At 40.5% G+C, this 11,313-nt stretch overlaps 1 protein-coding gene across 1 annotated transcript; it reads left to right on the forward strand.

Annotated features, from left to right (window-relative positions):
• Nucleotides 1-3,612: 3,612 nt before the first annotated feature.
• LOC308308220 (nectin-4-like) lies at nucleotides 3,613-9,747 on the forward strand (the record flags this gene model as incomplete). Its single annotated transcript, XM_080753584.1, has 5 exons — nucleotides 3,613-3,731; nucleotides 5,555-5,902; nucleotides 6,833-7,148; nucleotides 8,964-9,124; nucleotides 9,722-9,747. The coding sequence occupies exons 1-5, from the start codon at nucleotides 3,659-3,661 to the stop codon at nucleotides 9,745-9,747; spliced, it is 924 nt and encodes a 307-aa protein (XP_080609710.1). The 5' UTR covers nucleotides 3,613-3,658.
• Between the last annotated feature and the right edge of the window lie 1,566 nt (nucleotides 9,748-11,313).

The raw sequence follows: 11,313 nt of genomic DNA on the forward strand, positions 1-11,313 counted from the left end.
ACTCCTGTCTGAAGGACTACAGTGACATTTTAACCACAAAGCTCACCTCCTCAGACAGGAAGTCTGAGGAAGAGGTTGATATTAGACATGTCTCTGTGTGCTATGTGCACCTGTTTGAAGACTTTGAAGTGTCACATGGAGTGTGTGTGGATCTATTTATTTAATTTTGCAATGAATTTTATTGGTGCAGAACTTTTCTTTAGTCATAAGAATGTGCAAGTCTGTTTTTGTATTCTTTCATGTTTCTGCCTTCCCATGACAATGAATGCAATACAGTAAGTATTTTGCTTCTCATGTCTGCAGGATATCACCATTCAATCTCTGGACAGCACAGACAGGAATAGAAGGATACGTGACCAGGGGGGGCAGTATGTTGAGAGACTCAATTCAATCTATGGACAGATTGGACACGTATGAAGAAGCAACAAGACTGCGCGTCAAATGAGTCAATGTTGGACATGCTTCAACAGACAATGTTTACGTGCACAGGGAAGCCACATTGATGTTTACAAAAAAGAAAAGAAAAAAAATAATAATACAGTGAGTGGAAGTTTGTGATACAGTAGAGTCTGATTTAGGCTATACTTTCAGAACAGTCACAGGCATCACATTAGAATAGAAGATTGTTAAAAGCCATTGATCAATATGACAGCTGTGAGATGCGAATGGAAGTTAGGAATTCTTTGTAGGATGAGTGAACTTTCATATTATCAAAATGTGCTCCCTCGTTCCTGTCACTATAACATCATCATAGCCATCTCCTGCTTGCCAAAATCAATTAGATTGATTTAGGTAAAGAAAAGTGAGCCCTATATTACTGGAAGATGATGACCAAATAATCTATGAGGTTTTACTTCACAAAGCACAGATGATTCCATATAGTTAAAATAATGTGAACAAATATGACTCAAAAACAAATATTTCTTTATAATCTGCTCAACCAATAACAGTAGTAGTTTTTTTATTTCTCTGGGAAATTGATGCATTTTCTTCTACAGAAAGTCACAAGAACCAAAAGCTGATTTGTGTGCAAACCCACATCTTTTAACATTGTTAATGTACTGTGCACAATTATCTCAATAAAATGTTTGTTCTATAGCCTTTGAAAATCTCCCTTGCTTGGTTTTGGGGTATGTTGTCATGTTTATAAATGTACTGTATATGTTGATGTTATATACTGTATGATAGAGTGATGTATGTATGTCACAAAACTCAGTTCAGTTCTGTTCCATTGCGTGCGTGAGATCACTGGTTACTGTACGTATATGTGGAAATATACACATTATAGTACGATATTATATTGCATCTCCCTATATTTATTACATATAGAAATTCTGGAGGGTAACAGCAAGATTCTTTCTCATGTTTTATTGTCTATTGCTACATTGAGCGTTGAGCTCCAGGTTGTTCTCAAATGAGAAAGTCTATTCTGATTCAGTTCTTGCAACTCAGATACAAAATGCTCTTGTTTCTGTTGTTCCATATAAAATATTTCTAGTGGATATGAATCACCTGACACATCTTATTTACATAATGTCGAACTTGTAGATATTTATAGAAACCCTAGTGGATATATTTTTATACTGAGTTTTCAGACCAGAGATACAAATGTTTTAAAGTTCCCATTATCATAAAGGTCATACACTTTTATACCTGCTCTCTGACATGCAATGTCAGCAATGCATTAATATTACAAAATAAAATGGATTACCACCACTGCACCACAGAAACAACACATGGGCCTAAAGGGGGAGACATGATCATTTGGGGAGGTTGAAGACAAAGCAGGCTGCAGCATTCTGGATCATTTGGAGGGGCTTCATGAGCATGCCAGGAGGCCAAGAAGGAGGGAATTAGTTAGTCAATACTGGAGATGACTGAGGCACAGTCTGGATAAGGAGTTTAACAGACTCCCCTGACTCCCCTCCTAAGGAAGGGTCTGTAAAACTACAGGATCGAGTGATCCACCACTGAGTGCCTTGAATAACAGCTATAGCTGACTATCCTAGACAACACCAAGGCCCTTGATTGATTGAATACTTTATTTTGGTATGAAAGTAAAAGTCAGACCCGATAAAATACATCTATGAAAAACATTATATGTAGTTACAAAAGAGATGAGAAATGTACATTTGCCTCCCCTTGTGGTCTCCTAATAGATGTTTTTCTTTTATTTTCTTTTATTCTTTTTTTCTTTTACAGGCCAATTTCAAAAGATACCAGTGTTACACATCCAGTTTAATCAATGGATGGTGTCAGGGAATTCCACATTTTGGTGGCAGAGTAGTAGAATGAAATTTTTGTTTGTTCTAAATCTGGGTAATCATGGTTGCTCCCTCCAGTGTTGTGGCTGTACGTGTGTCACTCACATTAGACATATAGTCCATGGGCCATACGAGTTGTCGGTATCAAAAAGGTGGCAAAAGCTCTATATCTGTGGATTATATTTTGGTATGATAACCCTTTCTTAGACACAGCTAAAACAACTTTACATTACAGGGAAAAAAAGCTAAAACTTAATCTGCTTTAAGTGGCATAGGGGGGGGTCAAACTAGGGGGTTTTCATGATGCTGAATCCATTGCAAGCATCTGTTTTGCACAAAAAACATCCGTGGGGTTAAAACGCCCCCCACAAAAGTGTGAAAAGTGATGACTCATCACTTTTCATCACTAAACCATAGTCTTGTGGGACAGTTTTTAGCACAAGGAATGTTTTTTTTGCAAAGCAGATGCTTGCAATTGATTCAGCATCATGAAAACCCCCTAGTTTGACCCCTCATACGCTACTTAAAGCAGATTAATTTTTTGTTTTTTTTCCCCTGTAATGCAAAGTTAATGGGACAACAAATCTAGCGGCTGATAACACCAATTTAGCTGTGTCTAAGAAAGGGTTATCATACCAAAATATAATCTACAGATATAGAGCTTTTATAAAATTAATGCATGGTACTAACCTTTGCCACCTTTTTGATACCGACAACTCGTATGGCCCATGGACTACTACTATAGACCCTTTGCAATCTTAAATACCAATCCCATTGATATTTGACCTCTTGAACCCTGAGCCATCCTACTAGCAAAGTGTGTTGACATTCGATGGGTCATCATGGGCAGTTGGAACTTTGAACAGTTGGAACAGAACCAGGCCAGGGAGTTTTGGGTGGAAATGCAAAGATCCTGCAGGGAGCAGGACTTACCTGGGAAGAAGAGAAGCATGTGATGGGAGTGAGAAGTTAGCCAGGCATGCAACATCAGCAGCAATGTGTACTTTAACCTGTATGGCAGAGGCACGATGGTGCAGGATGTGTTATTGCTTAGTCAATGGCTCCACCCTGTGGACAAAAAATAATAATAGGCGCTCCTCTTCTTCCCTATAGGCTATTTGCTATTAATGCACCTGTACAAACTACGTGAGGGATGGCTGGGAGCCTGGGATTCCCCCAACGAACGACTAGTCTCCTCGCAGCTGGCAGGCTGGGTGGGAACGACGCTAGTAGTGTTGGAGTTAGCAACTTAGCTGACGAATATTTAACGTCTCGTTGGTTATCTGCGAGAATATCTATAATTCTCGATGAACCGGGTGTGCTTGGCAGTGCCATATGTACAGGCAATCCGGCGGACTCTATTTGTTTTGATAGAATTCTCTGTGTCGGACACAATGCCATGCATGTCTCGGAACAATAACGTCATCATACTGCTGTGGCTGCTGATGCTGAAGAACACAGTGGAAAGTATGCAATGTTTATTATATCATTATCAAATACCTACTAGTTTGTTTGCTCTTTAATGCAGGCCAGTAGCCTACTAGTCTACTTTTATTATTTATATAGTATTAGCAGGGTATTGGCTAAAAGTAGCCTATATCTAAAACTAGGCAAAGACATATAGGAAACAGACAGTTAGCCATAGCTAACTGATTAGGCTGCCTATAATTATGGTTTCTAGGCTACGAGTCAGTGTCACTGTCACTGTCAGTGAGCTGAATTTAACAAACACGCCTAGCTGTCTGGCTGTGGGTGGCAACAGCCAACATCTCTCTGTAATTATTCTCAGCTATTTTCCACATTTATAGCCTACTGTAGTGTCATACTATTACTATTGTGTCACAATGCCACTGCCTGTGTATGCGTTCCAGATTTGATGATTGATTGATTGATTGAATACTTTATTAGAAGTTTGCATAGTTTTTTCTTTTTTTTCTTTTTCTTATTGGTGCAATCTAAGAAAAATATTGGCATACCTGCCAGAAAGGCGTTGTTTTCAAGATTGCTGCCTGAAGCATTGATTGTTGAAATTACATAATAAACACAAAACAGTCAAGTAATCTAGTAGTCAACCAGGTTTACCATCCTCCAACCCCACTGGAAGAAACGTATATAGATTTTCACATACCTCAAAATGACACAATCCACAAACAGTAGTCAATAGTCACAGCCACAGCGGAGAGAGCAGCGGAGAGTTGTGCAGACAGTGGAGCAATTCCAATGAATGACCTTCAAGAGACTGTCTGGACATACATTAAATGAGACAAACTTAGATTATCTTGCAGGTTCCTTCCAGCCCCAGTTCATGGCATCCATACACTATTATTTCCCCATCCAGTTCATGATCTGGTAGTATGCTCTACTGCAGTGAAGTTTGGTAGCAGATTCAGTTGGGGCAGACGTTCATGTGTTACAACATCAAAGATGGGAAAACCTTTTGCTGAAGGTGTTAGATTGCATTGCATTTTTGCACTTTCCACCAAAGGACAGTCATTACTTGGCACCCAAGGTCATCAATGACCTCTGTGGCCTGGTTTGGAACAGTGAATACATTGGTACAAGGTGAAAGGGGGTGACTTAGTTCCCAGAACTTTCCACAGGGGTGACTTCAGTTTTCAGCTTCATCCAGCTGCTGGCTGGGACTCCCACTCGCCAGTCCAACGCACAACCAGTCGTGCTAATAGGGCTGAGCCCGATTAGCAGGACTGTTGTCGCTGGTTCATGGCTGGGTGCTACATTCACCCCCCTGGTCTTTTGGAGCACGCCCGCCGCACACGACGTGGCACTAGTCCCTCACGCGAGGACATGACGCTCCTCATCCTGCCGACAACGCCAGATGTAGTGATACGCGGAAGCGGGGATTGAACCCGGGACTCCCACTCGCCAGTCCAACGCACAACCAGTCGTGCTAATAGGGCTGAGCCCGATTAGCAGGGCTGTTGTCGCTGGTTCATGGCTGGGTGCTACATATACTAATGCAGCTAACTAACTGCAGTATATATCCCCACCTTGTTTTAACATGGGTGGATTGTTTAGCTGTGCTAGGCTAGCTCAGATGGTTCACAGAGCATTTAGGGGGAGCGGTTAGGAATTAAGTACTGTATCTTGCTCATGGAAACCTTGACACATAGCTAGGTGGAGAATCAAACCTGGGACCTTCTGTTTCCCAAGCGGCCTCCCCACCCACTCAGCTATGGCCGCCTGGTCTCCTATTACAAGGTTGTTTGCACTTTGCAGACACTGGAAATCAGATAATTAAATCTTAATAAAATATCCTTTGTGTTGTGCAGGTATCAAGGTGATTGGAGGAAACCCAACAGCAATACAAGGACAGAATGTCTCCCTTCCCTGCACGCTGACTGAGATGCCTGCAACTGATGAAATCTCTCAGATCTTCTGGAAGAGGAAAATCGGACAAAACATGATATACAGTGACTTCTTCACCATTTCACCTGAGTATGGACCGGAGCCTGTTAATGGTCATGACATTAGATTCAAGTTCATAGGGAGTTTAAATGAAAACAATGGATCTATCCATTTATCTAATGTCACTCTGTTGGATGAAGGAGTCTACAGCTGCATCTTCACTCTCTTCCCAAGTGGATCCTACAGGACAGAGATGCCCTTGACAGTTCTTGGTATAATACACCTTTTTATATAATAGGATCAAATTGTAACTTCTTTTTTGTTATTGTTAAAATTGTGATTTGCTCACAATTGTGTTATATAGTAGTAGTAATACTTATACACCTGAGGCTGTGATATTTTGTATTATATCATGGCTCCAGGCACAACAACCATCATTCTGTGAATTTGATTCTGATGTGCTATACAGTGTGTATATGTGTAGCAAAGAAAAAGACCACAGTCATCTGTATCCATATGTCTATGACCTTGTGAATTTACCAGCATTTCACATCAAAGGAAACTGCTTTTTCATATATAGCTGGTAAACTGATGGTAAATAAGATTTTTTTGAAAATGAAATTTGTTTTCCTTTTTGTCACAGAATAAAGATGTGGGTGGATAACAATATACTAATCAAATATGCAACCCATTTAGGACGGGAACCTCTTTTGGGATTTTTACCTTTCAAGACTGAAACCCCTTATGCGGTATTTGTTACTATACAGTAATGGCAACTATAATCTTTTGTAATCTTTCGAATAAATATTAAGTATTTCAGAAAACTTCAGGATGTCAGGATTTAGAATGCATTTTGAGAATCGGCCTCAGTCCTAAATGGGTTAATATTGAGTACAGTATTTTCTGGACTATAAGGCGCACCTGACTATAAGGCGCACTGTCAATGAATGGTCTATTTTCGAACTGTTTTCATATATAAGGCGCACCTGACTATAAGGCGCACATAATAGACGCTACCGTTGCGTTATGCATCCAACAGATCGAGCTGTGCTAAAGGGAATGTCAATGTCAATGAATGATCCATATATAAGGCGCACTGGACTATAAGGCGCACTGTAGTTTTTTGAGAAAATTAAAGGCTTTTAAGTGCGCCTTATAGTCCGGAAAATACGGGTAGTAATTTGTTTGTGCTCTCTTATTAGTCCCTCCAGTTACCAGCCTGAAAATTGAAGTTCCTGTTCCTGTTGTGGGTGAAGATTGGGTCACATACGCCAGCTGCACAGCTGCTGGTGCCAAACCTCCTGCAGAAGTGACATGGGACACTGGGTCTTCTCAAGAATTGCTGAGGGTCGTCGTGTCCAACTCCACTCAACATGCCAACGGCACCACCACCACAACTAGCCATCTGGTTGGCAAACCAACCAGAGATCTCAACCACCTCCTTGTACAGTGTGTGGTCAAGCAACATGCCCTGGCAACAGACGACACCCTGCCCTTCACCATCGAGGTCCACTGTGGGTATACCGTTACCTCTTGCTCTGATAGCTGACACACTTTCATATTTGTTGCAAAAGGACGTCAAAATTAAAGTAACAACAATGCCCCCTTTCTTTGAAAGATAATCCTTTTCATACATCATATTGTGAAATCCTTGTTGAACCACACCTCAACACTAGCTGGAAGAATGTGTGTGTTGTCTCAATGAGTAGCGCATATTTTCCACAAGACATCACAGAGAAGTAATTGTCTTTCATAGCACATAGCCACAGGTTCACACGTGTGGGTAGATTCCAATTTTTTCCTGCCGACCTCAGTCATGCTCACCGCGCTGACCGCTCGGTGGCGCGGTTTTTGGATACTTGTAGGCTATTTGTTTTACTGAGGATAAGATGAGAAAGTTAGACAGTTTATAGTTAACAGCTAAGTGAGCCAGCCACTGCAGAATAGGACCTAAACTCCGTATAAAATAGCTACTTATGACATGAAGAGTGGTGTAAAGTAACTAAGTATATTTACTGATGTACTGTACTTAAGTACAAGTTTGAGGTATTCCTTTTACTTTACTTGAGTATTTCCAATTTCCAATACCTTTACTTCTACTCCACTAAATCTTGGATCCAAATATTGTACTTTTACTCCACTACAATGATTTGAAAACGTAGGTTTCAGAGACAGTACTCGGCTTCCTTGTGGATATTCAAAATAAGCAACAATCTTTAAAATCCATGTATCAGAATGTGGGTGTTAGTGACATTTATTTATTCGTTGGCATTTTATTGACAATGATGCTTATACAGGAATATATTTGTGCATGTTTAAAACACAGAAATGCTTGACGGCTTATTTCCACTGTGGTCCTTGGGTGCAAAGGTGCCATGTACTTTTGGGAGCGGTAGACATCATTCTATGCTGCCTACACTGTCTACTACTAACTACCTACGCTGACTACTACTGCCTACACTGCTATGTCCCATCTCATTTTCATTCTTGCAGATGCACCCCTGTCAGTGAATATCCATGAAACATCCAAAGATGTGTTTGAATGTGTGTCTGACTCAAGTCCAAAAGCTAGATACACCTGGAGCAGGTAGTTTCAGCAAACAAGTTTAAGTGCAAATGTTAAGTCTCTGCATACATACAGTACACACACACACACACACACACACACACACACACACACACACACACACACACACACACACACACACACACACACACACGCGCACACACACACGCGCGCACGCACACACACACACACACTATATATTTACATCACTTGTGGGGACATTACATAGACTTCCATTCATTTTTATGCAACTCCTGTGGCCTTACCCTAACCTCTATCCCTAAACCTAACCCCTAACCCTAACCCTAACCGTAGTGGGGACCTACTATTTTGTCCCCACACTGTCATAGGTCCCCTGCAGGTGACTGTGTGAACATGCGTTTAGTCCCCATAAGTATAGCTAGACAAACTCACACACACACACACACACACACACACACACACACACACACACACACACACACACACACACACACAGACAGAATGTTTTACATGACGATTTCTTGTTTATTTTGTAACCATTAACATAAATGTAACCAAATGCACACCACTTATGCTAGACTAGACTGACACACCATATAGAAGAATGGCTGTGTTTAGATGTTCCATGTTTTCATTGCACCAAAAGCCTATTTGAACCCTGGAAACACTATAGTATGGCCACTCAATATTGTTTCTTTTTCTCCAAAACATATTTGTTTATCATTTTCCCATCCTTTTCTGTATGGGATTTACTCATCCTAAGTTTTGCTTTGTCTCTGTTCTAGAGTGAGCCAGTCATGGCCCAGATCTGGGATCAGTGCAGAGGGAGGCACATTGCAGTTCATCAGCCTCACCTCTGACCTGGGAGGCCTCTATGTCTGTGAGGCATCTAACCCGTATGGACGAAAAGATGTCTCTCTCTATGTGTACTATGCCACAGCCACAGGTGAGCAACATGCATGCACTCTGTCCGTCAAGATGACAAAGTTCCCTGGACAACAGATACCAAATGGAAGGTCAAAGGAGAGCAACAAATATGCACTGATAGCGAGAGAGAGAGTGTGGGTGTTGTGGAGAGGTGAAGTGGAAGTCAATCTTGTACTGTATTTGTTCTAGTGAGAAAGCACATGCTAGCACAAGAAAATATACAAAAAAGAAACAAATATATACAGTAGACGTGGACATGGTTTTCATGTGGGCAGAGGTGTGGTTGTGATTGATGGCAGTCTAATGTAAGGGAAGGGGAAAGCTTCCAGGATCAAAATTGTGATTTATTATATAACGCAATCAACATAGTATAATAGACTGCCACTGCTCCCAATATGTACAGTAGGATGAGTAAATGCAGAGGAAAATTCTACATTATAAAGGGGACACAATTATAATATTATTATTATTATTATTGTGAACCGTAGGGAGCATTTTACTATCAAAACCAGCAGAACCTTGACTGTCATTGAGTCGGTAGGTACTGTAGGTAACGCCTCAATGTCAATAGCTGACCTGTTATGACATCACATTGTTGACTCAATGACCAAAGCAGCTTTACGCCTCAATGTCTATAGCTGACCAGTTGTGACAACACATTGTTGACCCATATTTGGCAATGCCCATATATGGACGCTCCATGTATGGCCAAGACAGAATTATTTTACAAATGCCTCAATGGCTTTAGCTGACCTGCCCATATATTAAGATCCCTGATGTCATCAATACTAAGCCCATAGCTTGGAATGCCCATATATGGACATATTGTGTGAGTCTCATGTGGTCTATAACATAAGACATCTATGATGTCAGACGTCAGTCATATCCATATTTGGGAAAATATTTTGTCCAGATTTTGTCCAACTTAAGCAACCAACCGCAACTCGAATCCCACTTGCAAATGAATCCGTCCTGTGCGAATTCCGTCCTATGCTTTAGGGCGAGGTCGCTTTTCCCCCTTAGGGCGTCTTACTGGTTATTATTATATATATATTTCCATGCATAGATATTTCAGTCGGCCAACTCATGTGATTATATGTGAAATATACTTACATTGTTGATATATGATGCATCTTTATGGTTTTCTGCTCTCATCACTGGTCAAGCAGGGAGAAATCAAACCCTTAAGTGCTGTTCGGGTCATTTTGACCCGTTTTACATTTTCATTTGGAAAAAAAAGGTAGAAGTTGAAAATGTTTCCACCTGAAACTCACTGGCCTTAAAGATTCTTCTGAGATGAACATGTAAAAAAAATATTTTTGCACTACACCCATGCTACACCCCCCTCATAGTTTTTGAACCTTAAGTGCTGTTCGGGTCATTTTGACCCGGAAGCACAGAAATACACAGTATTATGCCAAAACACAGACACACAGTCACCCCCACTTCTAACACCCCCCTTCCGAAGCCCCATTCCGAACCCTCCCCCCCTTCCTATAAGCATGAGCAATATTGCCCAGTATTAATTGAAGTAGTTTTTTTTACATGGATTTCAGCTAAATCAGTAAAAACGCCTAGCTCTTTCAGTGTTTAATGTGATATAGCAAAGCAGAAATGCAAACATTTACCAAATATATCATATTAATTGTTTGGTATTGAGTCAAAGTCAATGTATCATGATGATTTGTTAAGTTAAAATTTATATTAGTGTTGTTTTTTTTAAACCAAATATCCACCGGGTCAAAATGACCCGAACAGAACGAAGGTGTAGTGAATCTGAACAGAACGGAGAATGACAATGTTTTCTTTTTTACTTTTCTGTTCCTAGGAGGTTGCGTTACCTGTTGGACTGTATTAGTTTTTAGCACGATTGCGGTTGCTGTTGCTGTTGGTCTTGCCTTGTGGTACTACAAGAGAAAATATGGAGTTTTTCCCTGGTAACTATCAGCACATAGTATTTGTATTTTAAAAGATATCCATCCAAATATATTGTCGTTGTCGGGTGGAAACCTCGTATCTCCAAGTTTCAAATGTGTATGTTCTTTCGCACAAAAGTAGTGAAAACAGCAGATCTACAAGCACACAACGCCTCGCGGTGTGAGGCGTGTGCTTGTAGATCGGCTGTTTTCACCAGTTTAAATCATTTTTAAAACAAAAAATGAAAAACGGTTTTGGACATACAAAGTTTTCACCCGACAACGACAATAT

This window comes from Nannobrachium achirus (assembly GCF_963921795.1).
Source record: "Nannobrachium achirus genome assembly, chromosome: 22".
NCBI classification, from domain to species: domain Eukaryota; kingdom Metazoa; phylum Chordata; class Actinopteri; order Myctophiformes; family Myctophidae; genus Nannobrachium; species Nannobrachium achirus.